The sequence below is a fragment of the Convolutriloba macropyga genome, chromosome 5 (assembly GCF_964194025.1).
Source record: "Convolutriloba macropyga chromosome 5, txConMacr16.3, whole genome shotgun sequence".
Classification (NCBI taxonomy): domain Eukaryota; kingdom Metazoa; phylum Xenacoelomorpha; order Acoela; family Convolutidae; genus Convolutriloba; species Convolutriloba macropyga.
In genome coordinates, this window is record NC_134472.1 from 74,620,856 (window position 1) to 74,636,705 (window position 15,850).

Consider the following 15,850-nt stretch of genomic DNA (forward strand, 5'->3'; position numbering starts at 1 on the left):
AAAAAAACCTTTTATTTTCAAAGACAATAAAACATTTAGCTAAAACCGGAAATCGTTGAATAGATTCAATAATACAACTTGGGGAAGCAATTGAGACCTATCATTATCAGGTATATGTAGTACATAAAAAATGACACCATAAAAAAAACTAAAAACTCAAAAATTTGCGAGAGAACTGTCCCAGCTCATAAAACATAAATTATTCCACAGAATATTTTTTAACATATTCAGTTGCCCCTTTTTTCAACGCTGAACATTCTGCCAACACTGGATTCTTTCAATTGGATTCTCGGGTAAGCTGACAATTTGACAAACAAAATGAACCTCTAAAATGTGAATTAAAATTGTAAAAATCAATTTTTTGAAAAGTCAAAACCACGAAACCGTTAGTTAAAAATAAAGATTTTACGAACATTAATTTGAGCTCACGGGAAATGTGTTTTTACCCGTCTTTACTGATACTACACCAAAAGTTGAGAGAACAAAGATAAAATAGTGGCACAGTTCAAAAAATCACCGACATTTTAAAACAAATATATTCAAAGCCATAAGAGACCTTAGGTAACAAATAAAAGCATTGTCTAGTCGCACTTGAAGATCTCAAAGAGTTCAATTGTATCTGTGATTGGCAAGACCGAGTCATTGGAGTAAAAAAGTAAAAAAAATGGAAGCAAAACATTAGAAGCCCATAAAACTTTACGAAAACATGTGCTCAAAGCCATAAAAACCATGAGCTTAAATATGAAACCAAAATTTGTTTATTGGGCCTTAATTTTTGTAAAACTTATCTGTCAATAATTAAGCCCTGATTTGAAATTCTTGTCGGTAAATAACATAACTAAAGATGAAAAATTTTGAAAAAAAGGCCGAGCCCAAATAAAACCTAACAATTTTTTTTTACTGTATGGATCCCTGGCGAGATCAAGATCAGCCCTGATACTGCTGTGAGTCTAAGAAAACTTTTTATTGTTCAAAAGGTTACGAAATACATCACTTTTACAACAAAATTTTCAAGTACATCAAAAACAATGCATTTTGAATAATTATCGAGTTTATACTTGCAAAAACTGGCAAAAGCATAATTCCAGAAGCTCTTAAAGCCAGCGAGAGTACAACTAGCTCTTTTTGAGCTTATAAAATATATGTACGATAGGTATGTTTTTAATTTTTGGTATCTAACTCCAGCAAGCTTAAAGAAAAGTTGCTAAAAACGCAGATTTGGTCCCCTTTTTGACGGAAAAGGTTGAACTTTGAAAAAATTAGCATAAAATACAGTCAAAAACCTCGGATCGAACAATTTAGAAAACCTCCTCTATCTTTGACGATTGCACCAAACATAGCCGCAGATTAACGGAAAAAAGCCGCCGTTGATGCGCTAGACGCACATCGGGATTGAAACAGGAAAAAGAAAAGAAAGATTGAAATTGACAAAAATTTTTCTAAGTTTCAAAAACTGTTCTATTTCAGTGTTCAGTTTCAGTTAGATTCTGAACCTATACTTACTTCAGCTTCTAAACTGAAGGTTTTTCAGCTAGCAATCGCTCTAATGATCTTTGATAATCTAATGTACTATGACTTAATGACCGGGCTTTATCGGTTTTTCCCGTTTCGTTTGATTTTGCTCATTTGACATTGACGGTATTGACTACATTGCGTAACTCAATGCTTAAAAGAATTTAGAATCCATTTAGTTGAAAGTGAGAGGTATGTCAGAAGTCAAACGTGAAAATCGTGACAAGGAGAGCGCCTGAATAAAAAAACAACAAAATTCCGTCTACATTTCACAAAACTTAAAACCTCGATAACTCCCTGTAAAAAAACTAAATTCAAGAAAATCTTTTTAATTCCATATTCTACACTCGACGGGCTTTCTAATGATACCACTCACAACTTTCTACGATGATTATATCGAGCGGCCAAATTTGACTAAAAAACCCATTGGAGTATATAGTTGCTCTCCCCCCCCCCCCCCCCACTTAAGTGGGTCGGAACCATAAAAAACGACCCAAGACTAGTAATTATTTCAAAATTTGTACCTGAATAGAGCACCTTTATTATATTTTGTTTTTCAATTCAGTTATCGTATATAACTCCATTCTCGACGCTTAATTAGAAACAGCCTTCATCATATCAAAAAATTTGAAATGACAAATGAGCGTCAGATAAAACAAATGTTAAGACAAAGTAATATAGCTACAATTTAGCTGAAATTACTGCTTAAAGAGAACTTTCAATGAACCACATCTTCTGCATATGCTCAAATTCAAGATCATGGCAAGGTGTTGAAAAGTTTTGAATACAAAGCTCGTAGTAAAAAAAATTGTTTCCAGAACGGATAATTCGTCGAAAAAAACTTCAAATTTAGCTACAACTAATATTTTATTGGTCGCTTGGTCACAGATTTATCTAACACACACTCAAAAGTATGCCTAAGATTGCTTAGACGAAAACCTGGTTTTTAAACTTGCTTTAAATAGCAAATTTAAACTACTCCAAAGAAAAAAGATCACACAGAGTACTTCTTTTCGAGCCGTAAAAAAACTAAGGGCACAGTATTAGCCAATTACAGTAAATGATAACATAAAGCACTCCAAAAAAACGTTCCAGCATATTGCCGCGAAGTAGAGTGGCTAGGCTATCAGTTAAAACAGACATTGATAGGCAAAGAGGTCAAGCACCAAATGATGAAACCAATAGCAGGACATTGCCTTTAGAAGATCAGTTTAAATAGAAGGCGCAGCTATTAATAACCATTCATTTCCCGCTTTGTCAAAATAAAACCAGCAGCAATATGGCTCCGACAATCAACCTTAGAATGAATTTCAAAATGATGCGAGTATCTTATCACGTACCCTGATACAGAAGAGGAGGCTGCTACATTGATATCATAGCCTCCCTCATTCTCACTATGATCAGCAGAAGACACAGAATTGGCATCGTCGTCATAATCCGGCTCATCCTCCGAGCGCGCGGGAGGAACTACAGGCTTGGCATTACTGGATGCCTTTGTATCGCCCACCGCAGAATAGACATGGCTGCCACCCTAAATGGTTCATTTTATGACTCAGTAGCTGTTACCAGCAACTGATGAACAAAGCGTTGAGAAAATGGTCGGAAGAACTTGAGGCCGTTCAATTTTTTTTTTTTAAATATGCCAAAAATACCCTTTTTCCCTTTTGAAAGGACTATTAGGCATTCTAACAACCCACTATCGTTTATTTTATATTTCATTTGTTTTCAAACAATATACGAGTAGGTGTGTGCAGAAAATCAGTGTTCGTATTCATCTTACGTAAAGAGTTTTAAAAAGTTTTGACCAATGTCGGACGAAATACTCTCAAAAACACTCATCGGTCGGGGGATAAATTTTAAAAACACAGAATCTATCCACACAGAAAGATAACAAAACTTGTCGGCCAGACAAAAAATTGCATAGAAAAAGACCAACTCAATAATTCAGTAATAAGTGCAAACGTACAGAATCGGGGCGGTCTTCATGATCGCTGTTGTGATCGAATGGATTGTCATACTCTGCATCATCTCTTTGGATTGTGTTGAACTTGAATGGATTTGTGATGTCCAAAGTACCACTCTTGTTGTTGGAGCCAGAAGAGGAGGACTTGGTGGTAGGTTGTAAGTTGTTGTTTGTTGTCTTACTCTCCTACCACAACACAATTAAATAGGATTTAACGTTAATCTTTTTACTTGTCTTGGCATCATATCGCGTCAAGTTTCAAACTAAAAAAAGAATAATAACAAACATAACAGATTACCGTCGCGCGAATTGCTCCCAAAAGACCGGCGAGTGGTTGCCTTCCGTAGTAGCCTGCCGGGGCTTAGGGATGCTAGCATTAGGGGGTGTAAGCGGAGTGTGGTGGGTGGACGAGCGGTGGAGGAGATGGCGAGTGTAGGGTTGTTGGGAGAGCTCCAAATCGCCAGGATGGAGGAGGGTGGGGATGAGTTTCGAAGGGGTTGCGGAGGTGGGGTTTACTGAGTGGTTCAAACTTTAAAGATTAAGAACCACCCTTCACACCTTGATATTGTCTCCTTAAAACAGTTTCGGTGAATCGTATACTTAGAGACTAGTAAGGCGTAGGGCTCTAAGAGAGCTGCTCAGCCACATAAAGCCCTCTGGGCGCTACCTTTTACCTTGTTTTTAGGACAAAAAGTTATGCGTCAGACGAAAAATCGGTCAAGCAAAAAATCGCACTAAGATTATGCTACAACTTCTGTTTGAGAGAAATTAATAAATGAGTGCTAATAAAAATTTGCTAATTGCTAGTCGATACATCATGTTCTCTCTAGGATTTAGTAATTTCTCTCAAACAGATGTATCGAATAGCAATTAGCGAATTTTTCATAACAGTGAGCCATATTGAGAGCATGAATCAACGTTCGAAAAAAATTTCAAAGTTCATGTCAGAAACAAAGCTGTTTCAACATTAAAACATAGCCGGCAAAGTGATTCATTCCGCAGAAGCCTTTTGACAAGGGAACTGAGTTCCTTTGTTATAAATATGAGTTCCTTTGACCTTAAACTAATTAAAATTAAACTTACGTGCAAGTCATTTTATTGAGTGAGGTAAATCACGTATGATCAAAATTCTAATCATGCAAATGACCTAAAAACGTTGACTAAAGGGAGTGAGAAATGACGTCAAGTCCGCAAACTCCGTTAGTGAGAGGAAGAAGTAATTGAAAAAATTTGTCTTTTTCAGCTTTGCTGTATGATTAAATGTAAAACGAAAAAAGAGCGCCGGAGAACAAAACAAAAAACAAGAGCACAGTAATATGGCTCCGCTCAGCTTACAGCTTTTGCAGTTAAAATGAAAACTGAGAATTAGTAGCATTAAAGGTAGTAAAACAAAAAAATTTTAACTCAAACTGTCTCGTACCATTCAATCTTAGAAAACTGTCAACATCGATTCTGCGTTCTGCAATGCAACAGAAACAAAGGTAAGAGATTAAGAAATGAAGGCAAAATTCAGAAAATCACAAAAAATTGAAAACAAATGGTGCCCCTCTGTCAATAACATTAGATAACTCAATCCCTTAATTAAATTAAATAGTGCCGCATTAGCGAGCAGAAGAGACCTCTTAATATTACAAGAAAGAACATAAACGTCGGGTGAATTGCTCTCAAACGTCAGGCGTGGGAAATTTATATTAGACGGGTGTAGTTTAGAAATGTTAAATGGGCGCAAAAAACCGTCCCCACAGGGGCACCACTGACCCCCAGGTAAGCAGTCTGACATCTTAAGCACTCAGGAAGTCACAGAGTGCTCGAGAACAAAAGCACAAAAACGTTCAAGCAAAAATTTGGCATAAAAGCGACCGACATGTTTACAAAAATGGCTTCAAATTCATTCGAGAGCAATTAACAAAAACTACAATTACGGGCGAAACTCGAATTCCAATAGAATCAACGTAACAAAGACGTTAGATAAAAAGTGAGACCGCTAAACAGATTCACCTGTGCTTCATTAGAAAGCAGTTGGAATTTTCACTATTGAGACACAAGTCTGAGTTACAACGGTAAGTTAAAATTTGAGAAGCGATCATAAAAACGGCAAAAATCAAACAAGCTGAAAACGTTAAATACACTTCTTATTCCCCTTTAGAAAACAAATGGAACTTGTTATTAATGAGACTAAATGACATGAATAAAAAACAACCGATACCTGAGAGACTGAAAGTAAACTTTTACGAATACGAATGACGTTAAAGTAATAAAAATCAAAAGCCGTTAGCAGAAAAATAGTATAAGTTCATTTTGATTTGATTAGAACGTCGTGAAGTGTACCTTTCCTTAATTAGCTTAAGTAGCAACACAATACAAAGTACAAGAGCCAGGTGAATACCATATGAAGGCAAGCTTTAAAAAACAACACTGTTCGAAAACAAATGGTATCTCTTATTAAATAACATTAGGTGCAAAGTAAAGCCACAAATTGGCTGAAGTGATTCCGATAACTAAATTTATTAAAACGCAGCTACGGAGAGTCAATGAGACCTGTTATTACAGAAAAATACCAACAATGAGAAAAAAGACTCGAAAATCAACTACTCTTTTTTTAAAAAAAAAATACTGTCAGGTAAAAAATTTTGAACCAAAACTTTAAGCCAATAAACAAAGTCATTTGTCCTTCAATAGAAAGCAGATAGGACCTACCATTATTGAGACTAAGTTAGACATTTCCAGAACTCAGAAAACAAAAAGCTATTAACAGTAAACATTGGGTGCAATTGAACCTCATTACAATTCAACCTAAAAGCAGTTAGGCTCAACAAAAAACAAAGAGGGCAAAACTCGAAAAATCATTAATATTTTATATTAAAGCAAACAGCGTCGAGTGATTTAATCCTTTACATATTAACAGAAACACCATACCGGATTCAACCATGCCCAATTTTACAGTGGATGAAACCTGTAATTATTGAAAATTGACAAGACACAAGTACAGTGAAATACAGACAAATACAGTCAAAACCAAATGACTGATAAAAAATTATAGAAACAAATAATGTCGAAATCATAAAAGCGGTTAGTTGTTAACTTAAAAACTTCAAAACATTAGCTTATGCCCGTCTAAAAAACAAATGTGCCCTGTTATGTGTGAGATGAAAGGAAAAAAATTCGCACCAAACCAAAAAATTCCAATATTTCATGGCAAGAAATAGTATCAAATCATGAAAATCAATATTTGCCCATGGATCGAAACATTTAAAATCTAAAAACTAAAAATTGTTTCAAAAAATTATTTCTAACTGCCCTTCAAAATCAGTCCTCAGTTGTTTCAGTTTTTGTAAGTTAAGACACGCGTGACTGAAAAACTTAATAACGCAAATGAACAAAAAAAACTCGCGCGACTTAGGGGAAAAAGTACGTCAAGCAGTCAATTGCGTTGAAATTTCGAGAATGAATTAACAAAAAGATTGAGGACATTTTAAGTAATAGTGACAACATATAGCCGCAAAAAATCTTGATAACGAAAACAGCTGGCAGATTGTCTGAATAGCAGCGAAATAGAATTGCGTGCCGCATAATATAGATAGAAACAGATATAAGTTGAAAATGTTACGGGCGCCGCTCAGAAAGATATGTAAAAACATTCAGCATTAAACTAATAAAGGTTCTTAAAATTCATTCCGCAGAAGCCTTTTTATTAGGGACCTTTATCATAAATATGAGTTCCTTTGACCTTAAACATAAATTGCAAAAGTCATTTTATTGAGCGAAGTACGTCACGTATGATCAAAATTCTAATAACGCAAGTGACCTAAAACGTTGGCTAAAAAGAGTGAGAAATGACGTCAAGCGCGCAAACGCCGTCTGTGAGAGGAGGAAGTCATTCAGAAAATTTGCCTTTTTCAGCTTTGCTGTGTGAACAAATGAAAAACGAAAAAAAAAAAGCGTCAGACGACTAAGCAAAAAACGTAGCAGGACAACTCCTGAAATACAAACCAAAGAATTGAATGACTTACTGAAATCTGATGTATCCGACTAGCAGATCAATTGAACAATGCAAGTCAGAAAGAAATCGTCTAAAAATTGAGAAACTATATTCAAATTGAGAAACTATATTCAAATAAACTATATAAAAAATTATCATTGCTTAAACTGTTAAAGCGCTCACCCTGGAGCCCAAATTTAATCCTTTCAATTATAACCATTAACCCACTCACATGCCTTGAAAGGGGTCTAGTGGCCACTAAAGATTTAGCATAAACAATTAGAAAAAAGAGGATCTTTTCAACTTGTTCCCCCACCCCCAGTACGATATGCTTCTTCCAGTTACGGAGCACGTGTCATTACACAGTAAATCATTATGTAAAAATATGACACATACTTCTGAGGGTGCAAATAATATGCACCCACTAAACTGGGGGGCAAAAACTGAAAAGAACCAACAATGCTACGAAATATGACTAACGTTAAAAATGGAAGTAGCAAAATTTTCTAAAAGTTTCTACCCTTCGGACTATTAATACGTGCAAAACCAATATTTTGTCTCTCGAATCAATCCAGTAGCGCATCTGGAAGGCGTAGAAACGTTTAATTGGCCCTTAAAGATTGATAAACTCAGAAAATGAAAAAATACCAAAAATTTGAAAACAGTAGCAATTTTTATCGAAATGTTGCTAAACTTCATGATATTATTGCCTTCAGAGCCATTCCATTGTTTCCAAAAACTATTCAGTAACCTAATTTCGAGCTTCAAAAAGCTTCACATACCCAACTCGGCTCAATAATTTTCAAAAAATTTGAAAACTCAAATTTAATTTAAAAAATTGCTAAGAATTTGTGATATTAAAATGCTGAAAACCATCGTAATCTGTCCACTAAAGCATCTGAAAGGCCTAAAGATATTTCATAGGCCCTAAAGATAATAAAACCAGAATATGACAAAATGTTCAAAACAAAATCGAAAACAGCTGCAAATTTTAATAAAATGTTGCGGATAATCGTAACATTAATATCTTCAGAACCAATTCATTGTCTCCAGAAACTATTCGGCAACCTAATTGCGAGCCAACAGTCCGATAAAGCTAAAAAAATCTCGGAATATAAGAATGCCATTTTATTTTCCCTAGCAACTATTCAGTAACCTAATATCAAACCCTAGAGGAGATTACCTGGCTCCTAGGGCTGAAAACAAAAAATGACAAAACATGAGAAGAATTGAAAGTTTTATAAGAAATCGCTGAACTTCGTGAAATCAAAATGTTGAATACCCCAACATGGCTACTGGAGACTTTGCAGCAAACTATTATCCAACCCTAGAGGAGGTTCCCTGGCTCCAAGAGAAAGAAAACTCGAAAATTTTTTTCAAAAAAACTAAAAATTGCAAAAATTAATATAACTTTGCGTGTTTATTTTTGCAGCACCGAAACATACAGCTCACAAAAATGGTCAAAAAATTACTTATGTCCAGCAAAAGACCTTTATCGACTTTTACAAACGTCAATTTAAGACTGGTCAATTAAAAATAAAAAAAATTGCACCGTTTTGGGCTCAAAAACGATCTGTGAACCTTGAATTACAACTTTCCCACCACTTTCTCCCCTCTAAGAACTTGGAAGACTACGAAAACGAGCTAAGGGCCTCTGATTAAACTTGATGCTCGCTCAGCTTTAACTGTTTATCCCGTTTTGAAAGCTCAAAGTCATGGAAAAAGGTGTGAAAACATCTTATAAAAAGACCGAGCACCAATACAATCCAATTCTTGGATTGTAAAAACCAAAAGCACCGCCATGTAGCTCCGCTCAGCTTACAGCTTCGCAGTTACTAAAAAAGACAACAACATCTCGCTGTCCCAGCTATTAAACAAAAATCGACTACCTACGGATAGATTGCTATCTAACGATAGCCTGGGGCAATTTAATTACAGTGGTGTAGCTTAGATTCTAAAAATTTCAAATTGGTTAATTATTTTGTGTGCAAAAAACAAACCTCATAGTGTTTCAATGCCGCGACCTCCACGATGACAGTCGCAGAACTTAAACCACTTAGCTATAATGGCTTATTCATTTGCGCTCAAGATTGCTTTTATTTCAGCAAAATTTATTTTTGGAAGGGAAGCATTTGGGATTGCGAAAAAATCCAGCCTGAAAAAGTTACTTGAAAGCAAATAGTAGAAACCCGCAAAAAGTTTCAGCAAAAAAATTGCAGAAAACATTTACAATAATTGCATCGAATTTCGTTCAAGGGCAATTGAAAATATTACCGACTAACGTCGGGTGACTTCTGTCTAAAAACTGATTAGGGCAAATGGAACTTGAAAATATATTGCAACCCTCAAGTATACCGCTAAAAAACTTTTTTGAAAATACAACAAAGATTTTCAAACCAATAACCGCCCTTCACACCATTCATTTGTAGCCACAACAGTTCCGGTCAATCCAATACTTAACGGACGAGTAAAGGCTCTGGAAAAATTACTCGGAGACTTATTATCTGTCAGTTTCACCCAATTCTCAGGACGAAAAGTCATGAAATTCTGGTTGCCAGACAAAAAACGGTAGCACAAAAAACATACCCGGCAGACTGCTGGAAAATAGCCCCCATTGATTCTCATGAGATTGGGACAGAAAGAGAAAAAACTAATGAAAAAACAAACTTTTGTACACAAAAATGCCATATTGGAGCGGAACATACTCCTGTTTCGTAGCAAGACAACACAAGGGCTAGTATCAATAGCAATAAGCATTAGCGACGTTAAATAAGAACAAAGATAGAGTAAAGGTCATCTAAAATTGGGCTTTATTGGTTTATCCCGTTTATATTTGATTTTTTTGATACTGACTCTGTCCATTTTGAATTGCTTAGCTGAGCAACTGCTGTCTATACACACTTTTAAAAAATAAGAGAATAGTGAATCTAGCCTAGAGGAGTCAAAAAGATTTCACGCAAAATGTTGAACAAGCTGTGAACTAACGTAAAGCGAAAAAATTTATTCGACGAAGTAAAAACCATAGCCGGAAAAGTTCCGGAAACGACTTGAAGAGCCGTTTTCGTGAAAAAATTACTATGTAAATCATCTGGTACCTACAAAAGTGACTACACTAAATCAAAAAAAAAATTGGTCAAGAAATGAAAAATGGCCTATAAAACTAACAAAAAATACATTACTCCTTTTTATAAAACAAGCCATTAATGTATGCAATTGAAAACATCAAACTGCGCGAGCAGCAAACATCAAGCCACGTAAGACTCAGAAAAGTATATTTTTGAAGAAAAATTTGATTACTCCAAATGGACAACAAATGTTACAAAATTTATCCATTCCCATAAGTCGAAAAGCTATTTTACAACATAAAAAGCAATCAATTGGTAACTAAAAAAACTTGGCACATTAGTTATCGCATTAAATCACAATGAATGCAATAAAACTAAACAATGGCCAAAAACTAAATCAAACTGAAATTAATGAAAAAGACTGAAGAAACAGAACAACATTCAAACGCAAAATATCATATATCAAATAAAATCGTAAATTACTAAGCTCTAAGAACATTTGCAGAAAAAAGGTGTCGTTCAATTTTTTGAAGTGAAGCTAGCAAAATCTCAGCGCCCTATTAAAATAAAAAGATTCAATTTCAAACAAAAAATTCAAAGGAAAAAGACAAAAATAATTAGTTCAAATCGATAATTATCGATAAAGGCAACGTGAATAGAACTATAGCTCTTAGAAAAATGTTAGAAAGAAACATGCTAGAATGTGGAGAATACACACGTTGTGAAAAAGATAAACAAAAGCCAATTCGCAATTTCTGAAAAATCAAATTAAAAAAAATTGGGAACTCTAATTTAAGATCAAAACGGAAAAATTGAGGTAAACAACATTGTCTGTCTTTTGTTATTAAGCAACTGATGTTTTAAAAAACAACCTCACCATCTTCCTGTCTTAGAAAGGAGTGAAATCAGCTCAATTGCGAAATAGAAAAACAATTTGGAAAAAATACTCTAAACATGAAAATTTTTTGCAACAAACGATTCCACAACAAACAATTCAATTAGCAACAAACAAACAATTCAATTAGCAACAAACAAACAATTCAAGTAGCAGCAAACGAAACTAAAAACACCGATGGTGCACCAAAAGACTTTTTATTGTAATTAAACTCAAAATACAAAAAAAAAAGAGATAAAACTTGGATAAAAAACGCCAAAGTCGAATTAGTATGTGTACAATTTAATGAAACAAAAAACTCACGTCAATAAGAGGCATCCAATTGAGGAAATATTAAAAAGGCGTTGCCATATTTACTAATTTGGTTTGAAAAAAGTCCGCTCAAAGTTCCAAAAATAAAGAAATTATAGAAAGCCAAAAATTGACAAAACGTATGTGTTAATTTTGCACTTGAAAGGCATTATGAGGCTCAAAAACATTGTGGCATCCATTTCAGATGGTTGCATATTCATACGGCATCGATCAAAACTTACTTCTACGAAAAACCAAGTTAAAATTTAAAAAAAAAAGCCAAATGGACGAAAAGACGGCTAAATGCGCCAATCTATCAAAAGCTCTTTTCAAAGTCAAAAAGTCATTCACTCAAACCACCGCCTGAACAGATACTTCCGGTAAAAAAAACCAATACTCCTCTTCGAGTCGTAAAAAATGGGAGCTGAGGCGGCTATTAAACACATTACAAAGACCAACAGGACTAGTATAAGTTTGAGAGCAATTAACTAGCGACCAAAAAGGACATTCCACAAGTACTCCTCTTTGAGTCGTAAAAAGCGCACCATCTTAAAGGTTCATCGAGTCTACATAGTAAGAGCGCAATAACCGCCACCTGACGCGTCTACAAATTATGAAAACTATAACATTAGACCAACGTGTCTTCAAGCAAACCAACAACATTGCCGGCAGATTGCCGGAATAGCTGCGAAAAAATAGACCTGCGTGCCGTATAATAGAGATAGAAACAGATACAGATCTAAATTGATAAAAAATCGACGCCGCTCAAAAAGCTAGGTAAAAAACATTCAGCGATTAATTAATAAAGCTTGTTAAAATTCATCCCGCAGAAGCCTCTTATTAGGGACCTTTATTGCACGTTTGTGTTCCTTTGACCTTAAACAAATTCAAATCAAAGTTTTAAAGTGCAAAAGTCATTTTATTGAGTGAGGTAAATCACTTGTGAACAAAATCTAATGACGCAAAGAACTTTTCCTAAAGAGAGTGAGAAATGACGTCACGCACGCAAACGCCGTTATTGAGAGGAAGAAGTCATTTAGAAAATTTGACTTTTTCAGCTTTGCTGTGTGAACAAATGTAAAACGAAAAAGAGCGTCAGACGACGAAACAAAAAACGTAACAGGACAAGTCCTGACGCACAATTTCAATTCAAAGAATTTTCATTGACTAAACAAAAAACTAGACCTGGAACGGATTATAAGTGAATTGGGAAAACCATTTCAAAAAAATCAGATAAAAAACAGAAAATCAATGTAAAAATGCCGAATGTGAACAAAAAACCACTAGCGAGAAATGAAAATTTAATTCAAACAAAAAACTAGGCCTAGAATGAGCTGTGAATTGATTGGGAAAACCATTTAGAAAAAAATCCTATCCAAAAAATCGAAAAAACAGTAAAAATCAGAGTGAAATTGCCGCATGTGAACAAAAAACCACTACTGAGAAACCGAATTCAAACACCGTCTTCTCACTCTACTTTAAAATTAGAGCAAAAAACATTCACGCCGCAAAACCACTCGCTTTTTCGCTTCATTTCCTGTTTCGGCGTAACCAAAATCACTACTCCAATTTGACTTCAAAAATCATGAAAATGTGTGGACAGATCTTAAAAACAGCGCCCCAATACAATTCAAATTCTTTGAATTGTAAAAAACCAAGAGCACCGCAATATAGCTGCGCTCAGCTTACAGCTTCGCAGCTATAAAAAAGTATGACGTCATGACTTTTCTAACCTTTGTTTTCGTTTTCTCTTGCTTCGGAGTGGAGCTGACAGAGGTTGTTGTGGTGGTGGTGGTGACTGTCTTGGGCACTGCGGGCAGTGAAGTGCTCTCTGGGGGAGGGGGCAGGTGGGTATTGTGAGGGGAGGATGAGGGGGACGAAGATGACATGGTGTTGGTGTGTTGGGGCAGAGAAGCCATCGATGAAGCCGAAACTGAAAAACAAAAGATAACATTGAACAGCTCTTTTTCAATCATACCTCAAGGCATTATTTATTTTTGTTATATCATTTTTGGAATTCTTTTCAATTTCGCCAGCATTTAGCCCACATTGACTAAGATACTGAATAATAAAAGACCAAGCCACACTCTCGAACGAGTCTATTGTAGCCTGTTTGATGATTGAGAGTAGGTAGGGGTGTAAGTTTACTAGGGTGCATCAAATAACTTTACAAGTATCCAAAGATCACTACTAAAATTTAGACAGAAAAAATGAAACTGATTATTTTCTTTCGACTTTTAGTAGTAAGTCGCCGACAATTGAGTTCAGCTTTTTAAAATGGGGAATGGAACAAAAATTAGGATCACGTAAAACACGCAGTCAAGCGTGATAGAAAGTCACTCGGAAAGTCATCGGTCAGACAAAAACTTTGCATAAATCTGAAATAAGACAGAAATAGTTGCTTCAAAATGGCGTACTTGATGTTTGTGTTTTGCTCTTCTCCAGACTGGCTCCCGAGGTTGATGTTGTGTTTGTGGTGTGGGTGTGTTGGGCGGGAGGTGAGGTGTCCGCTCGCAGTCTGTAAGATCCTGCTTCGCCATCTATTCCCTTGTTGTTACCAAATGCCACCGCTGCCTCTACCGCCTTGAGAGAGGCTGCTCCACGTGTGCTATTGGAGATACTGGGACCTGCCATTTCGATAGTCCACTCCTAAATAATAATTAATTGGTTCGCACAAGAATTCTAAAAACATCTTAGATGAAATAAACACAAACACATCCCTCAGATCTATCTGACAGCTGGCCAATTGGCTTTAAAAAGCCGAGTCAAGTGATGCCTTGAAGCCGTTAATAGATATTTAGCAAGCACGACTTGTTCAAACCTCATCAGGTTTCGATAAACAATTTAAATCAATGGAAAGCAGCAAAAAATCTTCAAATGACAAGTGTACTCTTACCAACGCGAACTACCAAGTATCTTTTTAAAGGAAAGATTCATTATTTAAAATGGCAGAAAAATCAGCTCCTCTGTCGAACAAAAACAATAGTAGGTAGATTGCCAAAACAAGATCACCTATATAAACATTCAGTTTTATTTATTTAAAACCCATTATTTGAAAATAGCACTCAAAATTTGCGGTAATTTAACAGGAAAAATCAGCGCAGGAAACAAAAAACAAAGCAGGGCGAATCTTAATTTACAATTCGGAAATTTTTCATTGACTTAAAAAAAGACCTAGTAATGATAATGAATTGAATTGAAAAATTAGAAACATATAACTGACTGACTATTGTCGGGCTAATTGCCCTATAACGACTGAACGTGTGGTTGGCTTCGTCAGTAGCCAGCTACGGTTTAAAAAGCATCAAAAAGGACCACACGAAGACTATAATAGCTATAATTGTTACTTAACACAATCGCCACAAACTTTGCTTGAGAGCAATTAAAAACTAATCAACAAACTGGATAAACAGAATTTTTCCAAATGATACATTAAAAAACACGAGACGAGGCATACAATGGTTACGTTCAACTATTGCTATTGCAGCTACTACAAAAAACAACTTCAGGTTGTCCAGAAAATCTACCATAAATTATTGATTGGTTTTGTCAGAGCTCTGACAGACTAATTCAAACTATTGACCTTGAGTAAATATTAGTAGTTACTGGGTTGAGTAAATGTTTTCAGGTCACTGAACATCTAGGATCACACTGCTAGTCAGTGTGAAAACATAATTGAGAATAGCAGAACTAAGGCCAAAATTAAAACAAGACGACTCGTGCAAGACTGTGCGTAGCCCAGACAGCTATAGCACAAATTTCAAATTTGTCAACAATTTGTTTGCTCCGAGAAAATCTCTTAACAATCAGCTCTGCAATTTTTCCTCAGAACAATTTTGAACAAACTCAAAACAATTTCTTCTGGAAGAAACTTGATTTTAACTTAACTTTTTAAAACTGAAAAGTCAAACCCTAATTTATATATAATTTCAAGATATTAAACCGCTTGCATTGTCCATTAAGTTACAATATAAAGCAGCATTTCAGAAAGTGTACACGCCAGAATACCAAACAAATTATTGTCTTCTTTGCATCCACACGTCATTTACAATACGCCCAAATGTTGAATTCTCAAGATACCATTAAAAACATGTCTCAAAAACTGTCACCGAAAGTCAAGAAATCATCAAAAATTGGGGTCGTTG

At 35.3% G+C, this 15,850-nt stretch overlaps 2 protein-coding genes across 3 annotated transcripts in view; one reads left to right on the forward strand and one right to left on the reverse strand.

The window, feature by feature from the left end:
• LOC142339644 (uncharacterized) overlaps nt 1-15,850 on the forward strand; it is a 615,633-nt gene that overhangs the window by 351,417 nt on the left and 248,366 nt on the right. The window lies entirely within an intron of this gene.
• Nucleotides 1-15,850, reverse strand: part of LOC142339638 (uncharacterized) — a 63,000-nt gene that overhangs the window by 7,643 nt on the left and 39,507 nt on the right. The window contains exons 6-9 of the mRNA XM_075389825.1: nt 14,123-14,354; nt 13,439-13,638; nt 3,479-3,661; nt 2,853-3,043 (exon numbers count right to left, since the gene is read on the reverse strand). Coding sequence (XP_075245940.1) covers nt 2,853-3,043; nt 3,479-3,661; nt 13,439-13,638; nt 14,123-14,354 — 806 coding nt within the window. The remainder of the gene's footprint in view (nt 1-2,852; nt 3,044-3,478; nt 3,662-13,438; nt 13,639-14,122; nt 14,355-15,850) is intronic.